This window comes from Brienomyrus brachyistius, chromosome 2 (genome assembly GCF_023856365.1).
Source record: "Brienomyrus brachyistius isolate T26 chromosome 2, BBRACH_0.4, whole genome shotgun sequence".
Classification (NCBI taxonomy): Eukaryota; Metazoa; Chordata; class Actinopteri; order Osteoglossiformes; family Mormyridae; genus Brienomyrus; species Brienomyrus brachyistius.
Genome location: NC_064534.1, coordinates 33782453 through 33805445, shown reverse-complemented (window position 1 = coordinate 33805445; position 22993 = coordinate 33782453). Strand labels below are relative to the sequence as shown.

The window sequence follows — 22993 nt, the reverse complement described above, 5'->3', positions numbered from 1 at the left end:
AGCGATACATCTCAGTTCTGCAGTACCACAGATGACCGTCATGTGCGTATGGTGGCGCTGCAGGGAGAGGAGCAATCCTGCCAATGCGGTGGAGTGACACACCACACTCTGACGGCACAGTGGTACACCAGTGACATCCTAGTAGTATCCGGGCCCAGGGGTGTGCTATACCCTACTGACATGGGACCAGCAGTGTGACCATACCGCCAACTCCGTGGTCCGTTTGATCTGATGATTATAATCATCGCGATACAGTCACATGCCCTTTCATCACATGCAGATTTCATTTTCACAACTTAGTCTGTTGCCCTTCACTTTTTTGCCACTGAGTTTGTGTTTTGACACTAAGTTGATGGGAATTGATTATTTAAGCGTCATCTAAAGAGCTTATATTAATTGGGTAAATTGCATAAGACTCACATGGTATTTTGAAAAGATTCCCATATGCGCTGATTAGCTGGGGTTGATCCAAGCAGCTGTGCACTTTTCTCCTGTAACATAAAAGTTTGCTTTTAGGACAGAAAACAAGGTTAAGACCATATTATGTAGTTTACATCTATCAAAATAAAACCAAAGTCACTGTTACCAAAAGAGTAACCATGTGTTATCAAATTTCCTAACATTTTGCTTCATCTTACTTTGGATGCCCATGGTTAGGAGAGAAGCAGAAATCTGCTCAATCATAAGAAAGACTTTTATTGCTACAGGGAGTGAGATCTTGTTGCAGGTGACAAGGCAGGATAGAGTGTGTTTAGAAAAATAATGAAGAGGGAATGTGAGTGTGAGCTATCGTGGCATCTGTGTATAACCCAATATGGCGGCATCCTTCTGAATGTAAATAACATAGCCGGCTTAATTAGCTTAATCAAGCGTAATTGAACTAAGGAAAATTTAGCAATATACTTTCCCTGCTTGGTGTGATAAATACAGCAGCAGCTGCTGGTGGACGGGCTACAAACAGACATCAAGAAGAAATCCCACCTCACAGCCATTTACTGTACCAAACCCCTTAATGTAACTTGTAAAGATGTAGGTATTGGCGTATTCACACATTCATTTGCAGTGTCCACTTCCTGTCCAGTAAATTTGGCAGGACGGAATTTGAATAACCTATAGGTCTGACTCATGTATGCGGCTGAAGGAGTAAAGATAGAATGGGTGAAGAATCCTGTTATACAGTCCTAGTAGACCGAGAACCACCTGATTGCTACTGTAGTTGGAATCAAGGGCTGAGCTGCATGGTGGCCTGGGGGACAATCATGAAAACACAGACCCACTGATATCCTCAAAACCCACAATCAAAAGGGGAGTCAGGCACGGTGGCCAACCACTTGGCCCGTTAAGCCACATGGTGGCCCGATGAGCAGGCAAACACACTATGGGCTAAGGGGTACAAGACAGAGGAGAGAATAGGATGGCCAGTGACATGTGAACAGGACAAGGCAGGGATGGATTCTGACATAGGTACCATACTACTTTGTTTAAATATGCCCAAGTGCATAGAATGTTTTAGTGCAAGTCTTAGACAATGGTATCTCTGAATGACACCGCAGTCTGACTCTTCCTGAAGGCCCTGAGAAGTTGTTTGTATGCACTTGCTGCCTTGACACTTGCTGATGTGCGTGTGCTCTGCTTGAGCAGTAAAGGGGAGATCACATGCAGAGATGATTTTCTGTAGCTTCTCAGTCCGAGTAAAAATAAAATCTTCTCGTTATATAGGAACCAAGTCTCTGGCTGGAAATTTCTACAACAGAGCCATTTAGTCATTTATAGAAATATACAGAGCCAATGAAGGAACCAGATGTCACAGCACAGTAACACAGGTCACTGTCCGTGGAACTGAATGAATAGGATAACCGGCCAATGTGTTTGTGTGCTTACACTGATTATATGTCAGGGGGGAAAATATTTATATCATTGAGGGGAAAAATGTAAAAATATATACAGTAAGGACAATATAATCGTAATTTAATGTATCCCTTCTGCTCTTTAAAAAGCACAATGTCTGACTGACAAATATGTCTATTATTAGCACATTTTAATAATTTAATTAATATTAAGCAGTACACCTATTTCCTGTAATCACTCTGCGTTAAAGCAATTTTTAAAACTAGCTGTGAACTGGATGCTGTTCTGACTGTTGTTGCCATGGTGCCTTATTTACTTTCAAATCGCATTGTCCACAACCTGATCAAAGGACCAAACTTTAAAATCAGTGCAGGGTAGTGTCGCAAGTAGTGATGCTTAGGCTTTAACCTATGTCCTGGAAAGAAAGAAAATCTACAAGCAAGATATTCTTGGATAAGAACGTCAAGGTATGCAACCTCTGGCAATAAAATTTTCTGTGCACAAATCAGCTCCACAATGTCTTTTAGCTGAAGGGTCAACTGCCAATCATCATCTGTGGGCTCTTTCACCTTGTCACACATGATCACAGGAAGAAGTCTTAGAAAATTCCAGTTCTGAACAGCCTGACCATAAAGCTTTACTCCATTGGAGTTTACTGCACATGGCTTACTCAACACATCAGAGCCACTGTACTTAAATTTCTTAATGCGTCTATTCAGAATTGAATAAGTGAACCACTTTTTCTGCTTGATGAAGTACTTCAGGTAAAGGGCTAAATCATAGGAAAGGATACCCTCAAAAATGTCATGGCCTAAACAAGGTGGCAGGCCAGGCATACAAACATCGAAGTAATTCAATGAATTAAAACTCAGATATTATACCTTCAACGTTTTGTTGTTCCTCAGACTGTAAAATGCATTTGGATCTGTTTGAAAATCTGTTCGGGTTGTCCGGCAATACCTGCAGAAATATTCAGAAAAACTAAAATTTTCTGTAAATCCACCGATATTATGAGACCCCAAATTGTCCCCTGCAATGCACAAAACAGTCCCTTTAACTTTTTCCTCTGCCACCGTTATTCCATTGTCTTCCAGGTCTTTTAAGTCTGCAATGAGCCTTGAGAAAACTTTGTCATGGCCAAAGTGTTTGAAGTCTTTTTCCTGACACAGCATTACAAGTGACATGTGGTCTGTACTTGATGAGGTGGTAAATTAGCCAGAGACAAATATACAGCTACTACTTTGTGCTGCTTTTTGCTGAACCTAATGGGTTCACCGCCTCAAAAGAATCTTGATATAGAATTAGTTTTAGACATGATGGGTTTTGAGAAAAGAACTCATTGTTTTTATATACCTGACCATCACTGACATCACAAAGCACATCAGTGTATGGTACGTATGTACCCTGTGCAGCACAATTCTGCCATAAGTCTGACTCCAGTAAATGTCTCAAAGTGTCTTTCAATGGAACATAGTAGGCAAACCTCTGTGACCTTGTTTCATCCCTTCCTAAGTACAACTTTACAGGTTCTGTGTATCTAAACATCTGTTTAAAAGCCCTAGTTCTTGAAAAATTGGTTCTCATTGGTCCTTCATGACTAATGGTGAAAAGGTCAGATTCCTTCACAACATCACATATACTACCAATAACCTCATCTGTTAATTCAGTTAAGTCACTTTTCAGGAATGCACTTAATTTATTCAAAGTATATGTCTGTCCTAGTTCATGTATGCTTAGCATCTCTTCAATAATATTTTGTATAGTTGATGCTGGCAGAAGAAACTGCCCATGTAATTTCAAGTAGAAAAGAGAAATATTTCTAAGAAAAAGGTCACTGAAATTTTCTGTAAGATGGACTTCACCTTCATCAGTCTCACTAAATCTCTCTGTAGGGCCTGTAACTAACGGTTCAGTTTCAAGAAACTGAGAAACTGTCTCCTTATAAAGATCTCTTATACTGTCCACAGAACATTGTCTGTGTTTCCTGGACATGTAGGCTGTAAACGACGATCTCACAGTGAACGTATGGTCGCATCCTGTCACCGGACATGTCACAACACGTCCTTCGGCTATATGTTCCTTTAAGTGAGCTGTTAGTGATCTGACATCGCGACATTGGCGCTGGCACATAGACATATTACACGTAAACACCGTAAGGGCATTTGTAGTATCAATATATGAATCTGTGTTATGTTTACGGTAAAAATGAGCCTTAAATTCCCCATATGAACGAAACGTATTGTGGCAATCTGTAGCGCCACACTTGAACACGCATCGTGGTTCATGACGGTGAAGTTTGACATGTAAAACATGTTCCCTAAGGGTTTGCACTGATGTTCCACAGAAATAACAACTAAACATTGTAACTGCGTGAACAAACACGCACTCTATTGCTGTTTTAAACACCTAAATGCTGTTTCACATCCCGCTTGCAAATCTAAGTTTTACATGTGCTGCCAAGATACGTTCATGCGCCGTCAACACGGTACATGCTACTCGTGTTTAAAACCACACACTGCTTAACACTGCTTAAAACGATTTAATTTAACTTACCAATTTGCCCAGACACATTTATTTTATTTTATATTCCCACTAGTTTGTAGATTTTTTTTAAATGTTATGTTTGTTATTGGGTGCTTTCCACTTCATGTACCCACATACAGCGCTGGCTTAAAGCAATACATTCTGGTCCTGACGCAATGCATTGTGGTTAGATTTTTATCGTCCGCTGCATTATGTCACCATGTCACGTCGTACAAAAACCTCGCGAGAGCAAGACAGATCATCCTGCACCTCTTAAGTGTTATGTAGTTTTGCCTGAAACGCAAAAATAAAACAAAGCAATTAAAGCCGATCAGTGGCTCAAATTCTGCTGTAGCGATTGAAGAACTTTTGTCGGAAGTTGGATTCGAACCCACGCCTTACTTCGGAGAACAGAATACCCCTTACTTTGAAAGGCCATTTTCGCTGCGCAGGAGGCTTTAGACCGCTCGGCCATGGGGCAGTTTCCAGTTGAACCCTAAGGAGTAGGTTAAGTCCAGCCTTGGCTTCCAAGCTGACGTTTTTCTACATATGTGCTTGTGTATCATGGACAGTAAGAGGGGGCAGGCAAGGAGAGAATTTCTCTCTTTGGGGATCAATAGAGTGTTGTTATTATAACGTCTAAAACGTATGATGGTCTGTCGATAAATCAATAACAATATCAATGAAGTCAATGTTTATCTAAAGGAATCAGAATTCAGGAAAAGCCAGGGGCCGGACCGAGTGTAGGGGGCGTGGCCAGAGACAGCCTGCTGACTGTTCCAAATCATGGGTGCATGTTACAAGTCCGGAACATATTTTAACTTAGTACTAACTTAGCATCATATTTGATCTGATTCGACTGAATATCCCAGGTTTCCATCTCTCATGCATCTGGTGTGACGTGTTTTCAGACTCTCAGGCTGGCGCAAAGAAATCTTACGGGAATTGAACGTCTCACTCCGGTCAGCTGACCAAAGTTGGTAACCTTGGTATTGTGTGTAGGAGATTCGGTATAACTATAATTTCGTTCTCCATTTACATGCCCGTAGTGTCTTTAACCGGCTGCACAAACTGGATCCGCCTCCATTACGACACAACTTTGCCCTTATTGGCTTAAGAATTTAGTCACATACATGACGTATATCTGCTATTTCTCCCGAGAAGCAGGTAAAGCAGTGGTAACTGCTTTGTAATTAATTTACCTGGTAAAATTAAGTTTAAATAAATGATATAAATACTGTAATAGTACTCGTGAGCTTTGTTTATTTGTTATTAGTTATTGTAATGTTGCGCTGCTTTATTTGTTTAATCGTCTAGTCTGTGGAGACATTCAAGTTAATCAAATAAGAATTGCACTGTACACTGTACATGACCATAAAAACTTTGTATCCTTGAAATAAATGTTTTTGATCTTTTCCTTGGCAGTTATCTTTTTACACAGGGCCTCTATGTACACGATAGTTTTTTTTTTCACGACTAACAGTATGGATCAGGAGTTGGTTATTGTAAAAGAAGTAATGTGCATGCAGGTGATATTTGTATAGATTTATCCACACCCTTGTAGCAGTGCTGCCATTGCAGTCAGATCTCGCAAACTAGGAGTATTAGTTGTCTTTATTTCTCTTTATTTCTTGACGCCAACCCTCTCCATTAATCCGGGCTTGGGACTGGCACCTACCTGAGCTGGCTTGCTCCCTTAAGTGGCTGGGTTAGGCTAAACTATATATATATATTTACCAAGACTACAATAAAACATCTCGAAATGTGTAGTCTAGCAAAACGCAGTTTAAAGAAGGTAGCCTACCTGGCGAAATTGCAAACAAATTAAGGGCGTTAGGCAGCCTTTCCAAACCGCTTATCCTACTGGATCGCGGGGGGTCTGGAGCCTATCCCGGAAGCAATGGGCACGAGACAGGGAACAACCCAGGATGGCGGGCCAGCCCATCGCAGGGCACACTCACACACTATTCACTCACGCATACACTCCTATGGGCAATTTAGCAACTCCAATTAGCCTCAGCATGTTTTTGGACTGTGGGGGAAACCAGAGTACCCGGAGGAAACCCCACGATGACATGGGTAGAACATGCAAACTCCACACACATGTGACCCAGGTGGAGACTCGAACCCGGGCCCTAGAGGTGTGAGGCAACAGTGCTAACCACTGCACCACCATGCTGCCCCCTAAATGGAAAACCATTAAATACAAAAGGAAAACAAAAGTGCTGTAAGACTGTATACTTATGTGTATGTTAGTAAAGGCTGTAGCTGACACAACGGACCCCACTAATTAGAAAGGGGTAATTGTACACATGTGGCATCCAGTATGTTCTTCTATAACAGTTTTTAAAAAAAAAAAAAAACTCACATTACACAAATTGGCACTATCAAAACGAGGATTATGGGGAAAATGGGGACTGTGATGGAGATTACATACACGTAGGCATGGTATTTAGTTTTTTTTAATCTGGTCACCTTCCAGAGTAATTGTAAACTAAAACCATCTTCACCCTATTTGATTCTTTATAAATGGACAATCAGTCGTGCAGTAAATGGGGGTATAGAGAGACACAGAGCTTGTCTAACAAGAAACCCTGGGAAGCTAACATTAATAGGGTGGGTATGGATAGCAAAACCATTGATACAGATTACAGATTTATATCTCACCTGAACCCTGGCGGGCTCCGTGCCAATAGGGGTTGGGATTAGGGTTAGTTAACTTAAGTAGTAATATTGATGTGTATATTCTCCTATTCTCCAGTCAGTGAATCGTGAAACGTAATGTTAATATGTTTCTATACCTATATGTTCTGCTTAAAAACCCATAAAGGCAAGCACAGTGTTTAGACATTCTGTTACTTAGACTAGTAAACACTAAGATCCTTCAGCTTTCAATTAACCTGACACAACAGTCTAAACAACAAATGTGTGCCATGTCATTTGTCATCTTTACATCTTGTATCCTTTATATGGTAATTGGATTTTCAAGGTGGAATTGCAGGTCGATCATTTTAAGGATCTAGATGTAAACCTCCCTGGTGTTGCTTTAATATTTTTTTTGCACAATTTGCTTCACACACTTCCTCCAGCAGAGAAGCTTACAATACTACACCCCACCAAATGACTGGATGATGCCTTTTTATTTAAGGTCTGGCTGTGAGCCTCGATTACCGATACACTATCTTCAGGCTCCTGCCGGGATCAGTCAGTATGGTGGACCTTTGAGGAATGGGTACAAAACCATCAGGAAAGTTTGCAGGTGCTTCAAGAGTATGTGAAGGCTTAGTTGGAGGAACAAGCCACACCACGAAATCGGAAACACAATGAGTTGGTTAATGATTAGGGGTTTGATGAAGGTCAGCTGGTGTGTTTGCGGAACCATGTTCGAGGTAAAATACAGGATCATTGGGATGCCTGTTTGTATATGGTAGTTCGGTGTCCCCAAGATCAGGGTGCAGTTTACTCTGCAACTCCAATGGAGGGGGACGGGGTTGTCCGTCAAGTTCACCGAACAGAGTTGCGTCCAGTACCACAGGGGGTTGTTATGTCAGGGGAAGATGTTCTGGTAATGTCTCCTGAGTCTGGGTTGCCCACAGGGGCAACAGAAATGGAATCGGATGAGGACTCTGTGATTTTACGGGGACAGGGCTGGTGGGAGGGGTCGCAATAGAGCATCCACAAGTAGGCCTCGTATAATGGAGGAGGTTATGTCCCCCCCGAGGTGTAGAGACCAGTTAAACGTTCGGTGAGGTCCACCACTGGTCATCATACCAACCCTTATAAGTTACCACGGTCAGTGAATGATCGTTCGGTTGGGGAGGAAGACCAGTGGTTTGGGGATAGAATTCTTAGCTGTGATCGTTGGGTCATCAATTTCATTTTGGGGGATGGATTGTAGCCAGGCAATTATAGGCAGGTATAGGAACTGCAGTTCGGACTGGAGGCATAGCCGGGGCGAGATGGCTGTGCATGTTCCGATGGTAGGGCATATTGGCAAAGGAGCAGGCACGGGAAAGACAGGCAGGGTCCTGATAGATTTGGTGGAGCATCGGCGGGCATATTGAATTTGCAGTGTAGCAGCCTTTCTGTTTGCTTGTTTCAGGGGTGAACAATCTTATCCGCAAAGGGCCGGTGTGTATGCAGGTTTTCGCTGCAACTCCCTAATTAGATTTCTAATTAGAGGACTGATTAGCTGAAGAGTCCTCATACCTGGTTTTGAAGAGCTGACCTAAAGGTTACCCCAAAAACCTGTTTTTTTTTTGTTTGAATGGGGCAGTGAGTCATGGGGTAAACTACTGTTCTTTAGGGGTTTTCAAGGTGGAATTACGGGTCGATAATTTTAAGGATCAGGTTGTAAACCTCCCTGGTGTTGCTTTAATATGTTTTATCTGAGGTTGTATCGTGTATTATCAAGCCAGCCGGCTTAGTGGCCTCGGGAGCGGGGTTTAGTGGGAGCAGCTGGCTAGTTTTATTTTCTTTTTTGTTTGTGTCTTTTTCTTTGTTGTATGTATATTTTGGGTTCATTATTAGGCAGGCTGGGCCTTTTGGCACCTGTAGTCTGGGTGCTGGATTGCCCATAGGGGTCTTTTTTATTGCTGTGATTTGCTGTGTCATTCACTAGTGTGATTTGTGCTGGATGTGTTTTTAAGGTTGTGCTGTGGCGTGTACCTGAGCAAACTTTGGGCAACCTGTTCTCTTGTTGGCTTTATTGACAAAGGGTGGATTAGTCTAATTACGGTCTGCTACAAATAGCTGCATATAACGTATAAAAAAAATCACCTTATGGGTGCTCCGTAGGGTAGCAAGATCTTGAGTTTTTTTACAGTACTCGGGTACGTTTTAAAATTTTCGACCAATCAGCAAACATTATTCTGACAGCATAGCTGGGAAACCAATGAAAAGTGAGTGCAACGTTCTAGAACTTGACTTCGGGTTGACGCTCCCTATAAAAGAGCTGGGTACTGCTTCAAGGCGTTCAGTTGGCGCTACCTCCTGATAGAGTAGCACTGTACGGCTCTTGTTCCGTAAAACAACATCAAAAGGATGAAAAAAAAAACAATATTTAAAGAAGACGAAAAAAATCAATTTTTAAAGAAGACGAAAAAAACATCGTCTAAAAAAATAAGCCAAAAAAATTATATCCGAAGAAGGAAAAACATGCAAAGTAAAAAAAACAAACAAAAATAAAAAACAATATCCAAAGAAGAAGGAAAAAAACATCCAAAGGGAGAAAAGAAGAACTGAAGGGCAAACGAGGTAGGAGGAAATACAAATTTCGTTTCAGCACCGTTGGAGTGCCAAGCCGTGAAAAGCATTTGGCCAGAAGACAAGGTAAGTGTTGTACCTGTTATTTTAAAACAGCGCTTTTCAAAATGCTGCTTTATAATCGTTTGAGATCGTTAGCCAGTGTGACAGCTGAAGGCTTTTTGAGTTTACCAACATAAAGTTTTATTTCTGTATTAGGACATTGTCAGGAACAATGATGTGTTCATCGCTATGATGTGGTCAAAAAGCGATGCATTGAATCTTAGAAACATTTGTGATTTTTCAAACGATGCTTTTCCTTTTATTTAATCAGTAAAATTTCCATCGGTTTTATATAGTGCCCCTTGAAATATGTCTTTAGCTCATTTTCCGGGCATTTTACTAGAATGCATCCTGAGAAATACACAAGCTCTGCTGCATTTCCGTGCCTCGATGTTTAGTGCCGAGTATAATTGTTGCAGTTGCCTTTTATATATTCCATGAGACCTGTTGGTACCAAGAGAAGTGTGAGACTGTCAGGGTGAATTTATCATACAATCGCACGCATAAATACCTGAGGGTTGCCAGTCCTTTTGCGTTGTTACAGGAGGACTAGAGCTGACGAGTGTGTTTCTACACACTATCAAGGGCATTGTAGTACAGTTTTCTCAGGTGGGAGAATGCTGCCGATCTCCTATTTGACAATACAGCCCTTGATATATTAGAATATTACAGAACTAGAAGCCTTTTGCAAGGAAGAATGTGAGAAAATCCCAAGTACAAGAACTGAAAGCCTTTCAGCTGGCTATAAGAAGCGCTTGTAAGCTGTGATATCTGGCAGAGGAGGTGTTACTAAGTACTGATTACGTAGGGTGCCCAAACTTTTGCAGAGTGCCATAATAATGTTTTTATTTTGTAATTTTGTTCAATTTATGGCATAAAAAGTAACTATTCATCAATGTTTGCTGAAAATATTGTGTATTTTCCCCCCAGTTCCTAAAGAGACTGTATTAACTGATATTGTTGCTTTTGTAATTGAAAAGATGTTATTTGTCAAGGGGTGCCAAACCTTTGCATAAGACTGTACACAGTGTGTGTATGTGTTTATGTGAGTGTGTGTCTGTGTGTGTGTTTATATATATATATGTGTGTGTGTGTGTATATATTTCTGTATATGCATGTGTATATATATATTTATATATAGTTCACACACATTCAAACTTATTTGAATACACATTCAAAATAATTTTTATTATTATTATTTTCGTTTTTTTTTTTTTTTGTGTTTTAAAATGTTTTATTTTTGCAATGGAAATAAAAATAAAGCAGTCCTCCGTAGAGGAGGGGTGGTGGAGGGAATATATATATATATATACATATATATAAAATAATTGTCACACAACTGGGGTGACATGCCTTGCCTGCTCACCCAATTTTAGTGCACTTTAGTTATGCATAATGACCTTCTAGTCTCGATACACCCATATATATATATATATATATATATATATATATATATATGTGTGTGTGTATATATATATATATATATATGTGTGTGTGTATATATATATATATATATATATGTGTGTGTGTATATATATATATATATATATATGTGTGTGTGTATATATATATATATATATATATGTGTGTGTGTATATATATATATATATATGTGTGTGTGTATATATATATATATATATATGTGTGTGTGTATATATATATATATATATATGTGTGTGTGTATATATATATATATATATGTGTGTATATATATATATATATATGTGTGTATATATATATATATATATGTATGTGTGTATATATATATATGTGTGTATATATGTATATATATAGTTTTTTTGTGTTATTTTTTTGCAATAGACAATAAAAATAACGCAGTTGTCATGGCCCGGCTCGTCGGCTCCTCGTGTGTGCCACGCCCCCTGATTACCCGCGTGTGCGTCCCTGATTGTCTCCAGCCTTGTCTGATTACTTTGCTTAGTCTTGTCCTGTTTTAAGTCCTGGTCTTGCCTGTTACCCTTGTCCGTCATTGTGGATGTTTGCTAGTCCCTGTCCGATGTTCCCTAGTCCCCGTTACTCCAATAAAACCCCGTTATTCCCCGTACCTGGTTTCCCTTGCCTGTTTCCCGCACGATCGCCGTCTCCAGTATTTCCGGATCGTGACAGAATGACGGACCCAAAGAAGAAGCAGAGAGGAAGGAAGAGGCTCCCTCAAGAGCCGATCTCTCTCGGCGCCTGCTCGCTCTCCAGGCTTTGGCTTCCGACGGAGGACGAGAGGGAGGTACCTGCCCTACCTCCAGCCCGGGGGCCGACCACACGCGTCCCCGATCCTGCGTGGAAGTACTGGCTCTCAAGTGAGGACGAGGACGAGGAGCCCTTCCACTACCCGGAGCCAGAAGCCTTTTTTCCACCGTCCGTTTTTACGGACATCGCGCCGCCTCCCGCAACCGCCAGGCGCCTGCGAGGGAGACGGAGGAGAACGGCGATCGCCCGTACGGAGGACCTCCCTCCGTCATTGCCGGCGGACCCCGCTCCCGTGCGGCCGCCATTGCCGGCGGACACCGCTCCCGTGCGGCCGCCATTGCCGGCGGACACCGCTCCCGTGCGGCCTCCATTGCCGGCGGACACCGCTCCCGTGCGGCCGCCATTGCCGGCGGACCCCGTTCCCGTGCGGCCGCCGCCGCCTGCGCAGCCGTCTTCGCTGCCGCCGCCACCCATGATCCTCGCTGACAGGTACTTCACCCTCCAAGGACTGTATTGGAGGGTGATGGGAGAACCGGCCCCACAGGGCCCTCCGGAGGGGGAAAAGCTCGCAGTGCAACTAGGGCAGGATTTCGCCTCTTTCACTCCAGAATCCCCGTATTCAGATCTGGAGAGGATGGCTGAAGACCTCCGGAGGCTGATCAAGCTCCGGAGAGCTCCGGAAGCGCCCCCTCCGCCTGCAGCTCCAGGGCAGGCGCCCCCACTGCAGCAGCCTGCAGCTCCAGGGCAGGCGCCCCCACTGCCTCCAGTTCCTGACCGTGCTCCAGTTCCTGCAGAGGCACCCCCTCTGCAGCCGCCTGCTGCAGCTCCCGGGCAGGCGCCCCCACTGCAGCCACTTGCTGCAGCTCCCGGGCAGGCGCCCCCACTGCAGCCACTTGCTGCAGCTCCAGGGCAGGTGCCCCCACTGCAGCCACCTGCAGCTCCAGGGCAGGCGCCCCCACTGCAGCCACCTGCAGCTCCAGGGCAGGCGCCCCCTCTGCAGCCGCCTGCTGCAGCTCCCGGGCCGGCGCCCCCACTGCAGCCACCTCCAGTTCCTGACCGTGCTCCAGTTCCTGCAGAGGCACCCCCTCTGCAGCCGCCTGCTGCAGCTCCCGGGCAGGCGCCCCCACTGCAGCCACCTGCTGCAGCTCCAGGGCAGGTGCCCCCACTGCAGCCACCTGCAGCTGCAGGGCAGGCGCCCCCTCTGCAGCCGCCTGCTGCAGCTCCCGGGCCGGCGCCCCCACTGCAGCCACCTCCAGTTCCTGACCGCGCTCCAGTTCCTGACCGCGCTCCAGTTCCTGACCGCGCTCCAGTTCCTGACCGTGCTCCAGTTCCTGCAGAGGCACCCCCTCTGCAGCCGCCTGCTGCAGCTCCCGGGCAGGCGCCCCCACTGCAGCCACTTGCTGCAGCTCCAGGGCAGGTGCCCCCACTGCAGCCACCTGCAGCTGCAGGGCAGGCGCCCCCTCTGCAGCCGCCTGCTGCAGCTCCCGGGCCGGCGCCCCCACTGCAGCCACCTCCAGTTCCTGACCGCGCTCCAGTTCCTGACCGCGCTCCAGTTCCTGACCGCGCTCCAGTTCCTGACCGTGCTCCAGTTCCTGCAGAGGCACCCCCTCTGCAGCCGCCTGCTGCAGCTCCCGGGCAGGCGCCCCCACTGCAGCCACTTGCTGCAGCTCCAGGGCAGGTGCCCCCACTGCAGCCACCTGCAGCTCCAGGGCAGGCGCCCCCTCTGCAGCCGCCTGCTGCAGCTCCCGGGCCGGCGCCCCCACTGCAGCCACCTCCAGTTCCTGACCGCGCTCCAGTTCCTGACCGCGCTCCAGTTCCTGACCGCGCTCCAGTTCCTGACCGCGCTCCAGTTCCTGACCGCGCTCCAGTTCCCGGGCAGGCGCCCCCCCCGCGGCCTGACCGTGTTCCTGTCCCGGCGCCCCGGCGACCTGACCGTGTTCCTGTCCCGGCGCCCCGGCGGCATGCAGCAGCTCCAGAGGCGCCCCCTCCGCCTGCAGCAGCTCCAGAGGCGCCCCCTCCGCCTGCAGCAGCTCCAGAGGCGCCCCCTCCGCCTGCAGCAGCTCCAGAGGCGCCCCCTCCGCCTGCAGCAGCTCCAGAGGCGCCCCCTCCGCCTGCAGCAGCTCCAGAGGCGCCCCCTCCGCCTGCAGCAGCTCCAGAGGCGCCCCCTCCGCCTGCAGCAGCTCCAGAGGCGCCCCCTCCGCCTGCAGCAGCTCCAGTCCCTGTCCTAGTCCCCGAGGTGGTCCTGGACAACTCCATCTTGGCTCCTCCCTCTTCGGAGGTGGAGGAGCTGGAATGGGACCCCTCGGGGACAGAACTCGTAACCCCTAGTCCCTCGCCCCGGCGAGATCGACCCCAAACTAGGGTCGGCTTGTCTGTGTCCCGCAGGGGAAGGGGACACAGACGCAGGGCTGGGGTCCCGCCCGCCCTGCCCCCTGGCTCGCCCTCCCTCGCCTGCGCTGGGGCTCGGTTGGCGCCTGCGGGTCCTGGCCCTCCGGGTCGGCTGTCGCCTGCAGGTCCCTCTCCGGTGCCTCGTCGCCCTGCCTCGCTCCCCTCTCTGGGTCCTGGTCGGTCGCCTGGGGGTTCCCCGACGGCGGCTCCTCGGTCGCCTGCGGGGCCCTTACCTCCGGCCCTTTCCCGGACGTCGCCGCCTGCTGCGGCTCCCCCCTCCTCCGGGCCTTCGCCGTGGGCCCCTCCTACTCCCTCGTCCCCTTCCCCGGTGCTCCCTCCTGCTCCCTCCCTGGCCCCTCCGCGGGTCCCTCGCCCTGTCTCCTCGGCCCCTCCGGGGTCCCCTCCGGCTCCGGCCTCCCGGCCGCCTGCGGCCCCTCCGGCTGCCTCCCGTCGCCCGCTGGGGCTCCCTCGGGCTCCCCTTGGTACCCCCTCCTTCTCGCCCTATGCCTCTGCCTTCGTACCTCATGTCTTTGCCCCGTCTGCTTTTGTTGCTCGCCCGTCTGTTCCGCCCTTTCCTGCTCCTCGTTTCCCGATGTTCCCTCCTTGCACTCCCGCTCCTAGTGTCCCGCCTGTCCCTCCTGTCTCTCCCTTCCTGGTCTGTCTCTCCGCTTTCCCGGTCCTGTGTCGAGTCGTGTCTTACGTTCTGTCTCTCGCTGTGTTTTGTGCCTCTGTCCTGTTTCCGGTCTCTCGTTAGTTTTGTTCTTTTCTCGGTCCCGGTTCCTGTGTCCCGTTCGTCGCCTCCTCCCTGGCGCGCCCGGTGAAGCGCGCCTTTGGGGGGGGGTTCTGTCATGGCCCGGCTCGTCGGCTCCTCGTGTGTGCCACGCCCCCTGATTACCCGCGTGTGCGTCCCTGATTGTCTCCAGCCTTGTCTGATTACTTTGCTTAGTCTTGTCCTGTTTTAAGTCCTGGTCTTGCCTGTTACCCTTGTCCGTCATTGTGGATGTTTGCTAGTCCCTGTCCGATGTTCCCTAGTCCCCGTTACTCCAATAAAACCCCGTTATTCCCCGTACCTGGTTTCCCTTGCCTGTTTCCCGCACGATCGCCGTCTCCAGTATTTCCGGATCGTGACAGCAGTTCTCCATAAAGGAGGGATGGTGGATGGAATATATATATACATATATATAAAATAATTGTCACACAACCTGGGTGACATGCCTTGCCTGCTCACCCAATTTTAGTGCACCTTAGTTATCCATACTGACCATCTAGTCTCGACACACCCATATATATATATATATATATATATATATATATATATATATATATGTATATATGTATATATATGTATATATATAGATATTTTTTCTTTTTCTTGTGTTTTTTTTTCGCAATGGATATTAATAATAAAGCAGTCCTCCGTAAAGGAGGGGTGGTGGAGGGAATATATATATACATTTATATAAAATAATTGTCACACAACCTGGGTGACATGCCTTGCCTGCTCACCCAATTTTAGTGCAACTTAGTTATCCATAATGACCAACTAGTCTCGATACACCCATAAATATATATGTGTGTATATATATATATAGTTTTTTTGTGTTATTTTTTTGCAATAGACAATAAAAATAACGCAGTTCTCCATAAAGGAGGGATGGTGGATGGAATATATATATACATATATATAAAATAATTAATGTCACACAACCTGGGTGACATGCCTTGCCTGCTCACCCAATTTGAATGCACCTTAGTTATCCATAATGACCATCTAGTCTCGATACACCCATAAATATATATGTATATATATAGTTTTTTTTTTTCGCAATGGACAATAAAAATAACGCAGTTCTCCGTAAAGGAGGGATGGTGGATGGAATATATATATACATACATATAAAATAATTGTCACACAACCGGGGTGACATGCCTTGCCTGCTCACCCAATTTTAGTGCACCTTAGTTATCCATACTGACCATCTAGTCTCGACACACCCATATACACACCCGAAGCTCTGATCTCAGATCAGTTCCATGCCTCCAGAATCTAATGTTACCCTCAAGGAAGAAGGGAAGCTATGATGAGTAAAAAAAAGGTTATTAGAGTGTCCTGTCAGCGTTGGGCTTCTTCGGCCTCCGCCATTGATTTTTCGGTTTCAGGATGGAAAGTACAAGGTGGCTCTGTGTTGATGAATAATCCAGGAAAAAAATGCCACAAAGGCATGGAGTCACACCAGTGGAGTCTTATCCTTGCAATAAAGACCCCTGTATGACCTTTGCTGAATATTTCCAGTTTAGTGGAGCTGATCTGTGAGTAATGCAGTTATGCAGCAGTTTCTGATGGTTTCCGGTTTTGCAGGTGGTGTCCTTTTCAGCTTGGAGGAGGGAGCCTCCTTCTGGAACCAGATGTTGACCTGGAGAATCGTGAGTGACGTTTCCGATTAGCATACCTGATCTCCTTGCCCCGCCACGGGGCTCTGGTGAAATGTAACTATTCAGTGACCCGTATCTTTCAGTTCTTCGCTTCCATGATCTCGACCTTCACCTTGAACTTCTTCATGAGTATCTACCACAACAAGCCGGGAGATTTTAGTAACCCAGGTCTCATCAACTTTGGACGCTTTGACAACGATGTAAGTTTCCCATTTCTGTCGGTGTTGTGATGTAGATTGTCCTTTTTAAAAGTCTGTAGATGGAATCTTGAAAATCAAAATATTGGGCATCGGTAATTGATCTGGTTGTCTTGGCCAATGGTATGCTGTCCGCAAGTCAAGTAGCTCTTGGGAGATGTCGGCCGTTACCCTCTGACATTGGTTTCCTGCCTCCCGTTAGTCAGTGGGGAAAATGTGATGTTTATGGATGTCTGGACAACTTAGAGTGGAGAGCATTTTATAATCATTACCTCGTTTGGGAAAGGCGAAAGAAGACGGTATAATTTTGACCAAAATCCAGAATGAGACCAAGTTCACACTGTTCCCGAACATGTTTTGGTCTTTCCTGTCCGTGCCGTTCAAGAAGGGGCTGATCTGTGAACTTTATGGGGAAACAAGGGTGAGAGAGAAAAGGATGAGCTGTTATTTCCAGAAAGGGCTCGACTCGGTACCCTGTCACATGAGCAGTGATGTATTTTTACCTGCCTTCTGGTCACATGGGTTGGAAAGGAAACCATGAAACGTTTGTTGGGGGACTTGGACACAGCCCCCACCCCGCAGCGCATGACTTTCCTGGGAGGCCCCCTGGGCTGGAAATATAGTCATCACCTCGGTGGACATGAGTACCGCGCTGTTTTAGTTGGGCCTCCTGGTTTAGGTAGGCATGTTAGCCATGGTTGTGGATGTTTCTCGTTACAAGAGAGGCACCTGTAGCAGTTTACATGGTATGCAGATACGGTTGTTTATTTTATTTTTTTTAAACGCAGCAGAATTTTTCCCGCCTTCGGTGCCTGAAGTTTTTGGGAAACGTTTGCCCCGGATGCCCACTGTATGCTTCCTGTAGGATCACAACACGTTCACCATTTTTTTTTTAATTATACACTACTGTGCAAAAGTCTTAGGCAGGCAAAGAAAATGATATTTAGATTATCCTCGTGTTGGTGTAAAACTATGATATTATGCCTGTGAAAGTGTGTCAACTTCGCCATTTCAGAACCTCTGCTAAAATCATCCTAGTATTTGCAGCGACCGTCCAATGCAGCCATGTGTTTTTTTTGACTTGGCCACCAGTACACCTCATACAGATAGTCAGTCTCTCACTGACTTTTTAAGCCAGTATATTTAATTTTTTTTAATTCAGCTGTTGGTGAAATTTAACAAAATCATGGAACGGCTGAGGTGCCCCTGAGGAGAAGTTTGGGAACTGAAGCGGTGTTCATCTAGCCATCCAACTAGATATCAGTAACTTTTTAGAAAATAGAAGAAATTACTCTATATATATATATATATATATATATATATATATATATATATATATATATATATATATATATATATATATATATATATATATATATATATATATATAAAATAAAATTAAATAAAAAAAAAGAGGCAAACAAGAGGTGCCCCCATGTGTGTAGTCCTGTAGGGTGTGATGTTGTCATTTGCATGTTTGACTGGAGGATTCTGGGTATTGATTTTTTTTTCTTTTTTTTTACCCCCCCCCCTCAGAGCACGGAGTACTACCTGTATGAGATTCCTCTGTTTATCGTCATGGGAGCCTTCGGTGAGAGAGAGAGAGGGAGCGTCTTATTGTGGAAACCCAAACCTTGCTCTTTTACATCTTAACGGACTGGTTCTGTTTCTGGTTTTCTCATGCCGGGCCCATGTCTCTTTCCCCCCCGCAGGTGGATTGCTGGGAGCACTGTTCAACGTCCTGAACTACTGGCTCACCATCCTCAGGATCAGGTGTGCCTGTGTGCGTGTGCCTGTGTGCGTGTGTGTGCCTGTGTGTGTGTGTGTGTGCGTACTTCTGTGCGCATGTGTGCCTGTGTGTGTGTGTGTGTGTGCGTACCTCTGCCTGTGTGTGTGCACGTAAGTGAGGCCTGTTTGGTTTTTACTGTGTCACGCCTGTCTGAAACTTAGGCATCTTAACACTTGAAATTAAATAATTAAATAAATATATCCCGAGACTGTGGGGCTGACCTTGAAACTGCCCCACACTGGTTTGATGCAAATGAAAGTTGTCCCACAACAAAATCATTAGCTGAGCCACCATGCCCCCCCCCCATCCCCAGGTATATCCACCGGCCCTGCCTGCAGGTGATCGAGGCCATACTGGTTGCTGCCGTGACGGCCACTGTGTTCTTCACTATGATCTACTTCTCCAACGACTGCCAGCCCCTGGGGGAGGATCAGCTGGAGGAATACCCCTTGCAGGTAAGGCAGCTGGAGGTGGGCTCTCTGTGATTTCATTGGCTGAACAGCTGAGAGGGTGTGTATCCTGTCCTCAGGCCTGAACCTCCACTTATCCCTCTCACAGCTGTTCTGTGCTGATGGCGAGTACAATTCCATGGCCACGATCGTCTTCAACACCCCGGAGAGGAGTGTCCGCAGCCTGTTCCACAGCCCCGCAGGTCCGTGGAGTTTCCAGCACGTGTTTCAGGGCAGGATGGGTCGTGACCTGAAGCCGGATTGGTCGCCCCTGTTGTGCCCTTCTTCTGGAAGAGATTATAATTACAGTCCGTTGTCCATCTTTAGAATGAACACCTGTGTTTGATATTGGTGACAGGCTGGCTAGGTCCGGGGCAGCTGTTTGAACAGTCAGACTCGTCTGCCACCTCTGTCGTGTCGTAGGTTTGTTTACGGGCCGCTTCTGGCTGATTGTTTTCCCAGACAGACAGCTAAACCCATACACACAATCCTCCTCAATTATTCAAGGCTTCCCTCATTTGGGATGGGGGGACTGTCACCCTGCCTGGGGAGAACAGGAGCGCTTCTCAAGTGCCCTGACGAATGCCACCGTAGGCAAGTTCGAACGGCACTAAACTGTGTTCATCCATGCCCTCTAGTGGATGAAAGACATACCAAAGTAACATGGCTTGGTCTTGATCGGCTCCAAATTGCACTTTACACCAGGTAGAAAAATGGAAATGATCATATGAAAAATGCCATTCATCATGAAATAATTTCTGTACACCTGTATCCTCATTACAAGGGTGAATCAAGTAAAACTAGCTGGTTTCGCTAGATTAGCGTTCTTGGGGATCAACTACATGATCAACATTTTAGCAAAAACGTGGGAAACACTGACTTAGGTGATGAATTCCACCACCACCACCCCCCCCCCCCCCCCCCCCCCGGCAGGTTCCTACAATCCCGTGACCCTGGGAATCTTCACCATCACCTACTTCTTCCTGGCCTGCTGGACATACGGCCTGACTGTGTCCGCCGGGGTCTTCATCCCCTCGCTGCTCATCGGCGCCGCCTGGGGGCGGCTCTTTGGCATTTTGCTGGCCTCCATTACGCCGCACAATTCCATACAGGTACATCAGGACGGGTCGCCGTTCCTGGGGAAGCGCCGTATAGCCGGTGAGGCGGCGTGGTCCGCTGGCGGAGGAGGGGCCGTCACGATAGCAGAACTCTTCCCTCAGCAGAGAGAAACCTCACAGTGGCGACGTTTTCCACTGACCTTGATTTTTTTGCACATTTTGAAGAAGCAAAACTGAAAATCCGTTAATGGGTACGATTATATTTCAGGAGGACAAGCCCTCAAACGCTTTCAGTTTGATTGAAGTGGTTTTTGTGGCGATTCGCAAAACTGAAATGGAAGCCGATTTTGCGAACTTGTTGCTGTGTAGGACACGATGACTTGGTTCTAGAGCTCGTATCTCATGAAAAGCTCAATCCATGTTGAGGCACGGAATCATAAATTGCAGGTGTTGTTTCCATGATGTTACTTAATGGAAACACCCTTTATGCAATTTCACTTTGTCAACAAATTTGCTTGTTTGTGCAGAACTTTAATGGAAACGCTGCAGGTTTTGATATATTAAGGAAATTGAACGGGGTCTTTAGAAGTCAGAGGGCCTCCTTCAACACCCGCTTTAGATTGATTTCCTCTTTGTTGTCCAATCAGATTTACTCTTTAAGCAGTCACGTGACTCTTTGAAGGTGCCCTATTGGTTAGTGCTGTATCGATTTCCTGGGCCGCCCAGCGTCATGTCGGCATAGATGTAGTTTAACATAATGTTTGTTGGAAGTAAAGCCCCCTCGAAGTTTTTGAATGAGCATGTTTTATGATTTGTGGCGTTTCGTTTGACAGACCTTGGCCGACCCTGGGAAGTACGCTCTGATTGGAGCCGCCGCCCAGCTTGGTGAGTGTCCGTCCGCGGTCAGCCTGCTTTTCAGAGCTCGTCTAGAGGTGCATGGAGGCACATGAGGCTTCGGGTTTGCGTCTGTTTACGAAGGTCTTTGCCAGGTGGGATCGTGAGGATGACCCTCAGCCTGACTGTCATCATGGTGGAAGCCACCGGAAATGTCACCTACGGCCTACCCATAATGCTGGTTCTGATGACGGCGAAGATCGTGGGCGATTATTTCGTGGAGGTCAGTGTTGACGTTTCGGGTTGGAGCGGGTTGGTCCATTTGGCATTATGTGTGAGCCTGTCAGTGAGTGATGAGCTCATCGCCTTTCAGACCGTGCAGAACTTGGAATCGGGCCAGTCGTGTTTCGTTAACTGCTCCGGTCTCATGTTTGCTTTTGGTGTGGGTGGTGCAGCTAGCCACCAGTCTGACGCCATCTTTTTTTCATCTGTCCTTCCAGTGACTGATTTTGAGAACCCTTCCGTTGTTTTTGCACAGCTGTCTAACTTAAGGTGGCACATCATGCTGTGACAGCTCGTTTCGCTTCTCTGTTCCTCAATGTGCCAGCAAATCTGCTTAGAGGAAGTAAAACTTCAAGGGGTGGCAGCTTATGAATGTTGTGCAGATGTGATCCTAAGCTCTTCTGAGTGACTCGAATTTTCCCACAGGGGCTATACGACATCCACATCAAGCTGCAGAGTGTGCCCTTCCTGCACTGGGATGCCCCAGCCACCTCCCACTCCCTGACTGCCAGGTATATTGCCCCCTACAGGATTTTCCCTGCTAATGCTTCAATGAGCCCAGTACACGCCTTTAGCAAGACATTGGTGCTTCATTCTCACTGTATATTCAGGTTTGGTGTGTCTGTCCATTCAGGGAGGTTATGAGCTCTCCAGTAACCTGCTTCAACCTGGTGGAGAAAGTGGGCACTATTGTGGATGTGCTCAGCAACACCTCGACCAATCACAACGGGTTCCCTGTAGTCTCCGGGTTGAGTGATGGCTGTGAGGTATGTCCCTCCCACTAGGGGTGATTTTGTTTTCCTGGAGATTTGTCACATGATGTACTTTGGGGCTTTGCTAATCTGAATTTTGTGCTCTTAGCCAGGGAAAATCTGTGGCTTAATCCTGCGTTCCCAGCTTATCGTGCTCCTGAAACACAAGGTGAGTGTGACCTAAGGTTCCTGCAGAGGTCAGCTGAATAAGGAGCATGTCTGTCCACACTAACACCTATCAGGGTGCTTGGTGTATATGCATGCCTGTGAATGACAGTGCAGCTGACCAATGAGGGGTTTGATTATTGAATACCTGGATGTGACTGGCAGTGCGATTGACCAATGAGGGGTCTGTTTACTGCGTACACGGTTGCGAATGTCAGTGCAGCAAGCCAATGAGAAGTGTGCTCATCCACGTTGTGACCGGTGTACTCTTTTCAACCAGGTGTTTGTGGAACGGGCTCGTTCTCGTCTCAATCTGCGCAAACTGCAGCTGAAGGACTTCCGGGATGCCTACCCTCGCTTCCCTCCGATCCAGTCCATCCATGTGTCCCAAGACGAGAGGGAGTGCATGATGGACCTGACGGAGTTCATGAATCCCACCCCCTACACTGTCACGCAGGTACTAGTCTCAGTCTCAGCCTTGGTCTTGGTCCTTGAGAACCAGAGACACATTTGACTAAACAGTCATGTTCTGCGACTGTGTTCTTCTGCCTCTTTTTCAGGAGACGTCGCTTCCTCGTGTCTTCAAGCTGTTCAGGGCCCTTGGTCTGCGGCACCTCATTGTGGTGGACAGTGACAACCAGGTGCGTCTGCCTTGCGAGGTCCTCAGGCCTTCGTCATCTCCAGCACATATCTCCATTCTCATTGTAAAATTCGAAAATTACTGCATCGGTTTTCAGCCAGTGGCCGTTGGGCATCCATCTAG

The 22993-nt window shown here is 46.8% G+C and overlaps 1 protein-coding gene across 1 annotated transcript in view; it reads left to right on the top strand.

Moving 5' to 3' along the window:
- Positions 1 to 22993, top strand: part of LOC125715611 (H(+)/Cl(-) exchange transporter 7-like) — a 125983-nt gene that overhangs the window by 102171 nt on the left and 819 nt on the right. The window contains exons 2-15 of the mRNA XM_048987377.1: positions 16631 to 16695; positions 16788 to 16904; positions 18438 to 18492; positions 18614 to 18674; positions 19004 to 19145; positions 19249 to 19342; positions 20073 to 20251; positions 21031 to 21082; positions 21187 to 21314; positions 21740 to 21825; positions 21948 to 22080; positions 22175 to 22234; positions 22511 to 22687; positions 22791 to 22871. Coding sequence (XP_048843334.1) covers positions 16678 to 16695; positions 16788 to 16904; positions 18438 to 18492; positions 18614 to 18674; positions 19004 to 19145; positions 19249 to 19342; positions 20073 to 20251; positions 21031 to 21082; positions 21187 to 21314; positions 21740 to 21825; positions 21948 to 22080; positions 22175 to 22234; positions 22511 to 22687; positions 22791 to 22871 — 1383 coding nt within the window. The 5' untranslated portion in view covers positions 16631 to 16677. The remainder of the gene's footprint in view (positions 1 to 16630; positions 16696 to 16787; positions 16905 to 18437; positions 18493 to 18613; positions 18675 to 19003; positions 19146 to 19248; positions 19343 to 20072; positions 20252 to 21030; positions 21083 to 21186; positions 21315 to 21739; positions 21826 to 21947; positions 22081 to 22174; positions 22235 to 22510; positions 22688 to 22790; positions 22872 to 22993) is intronic.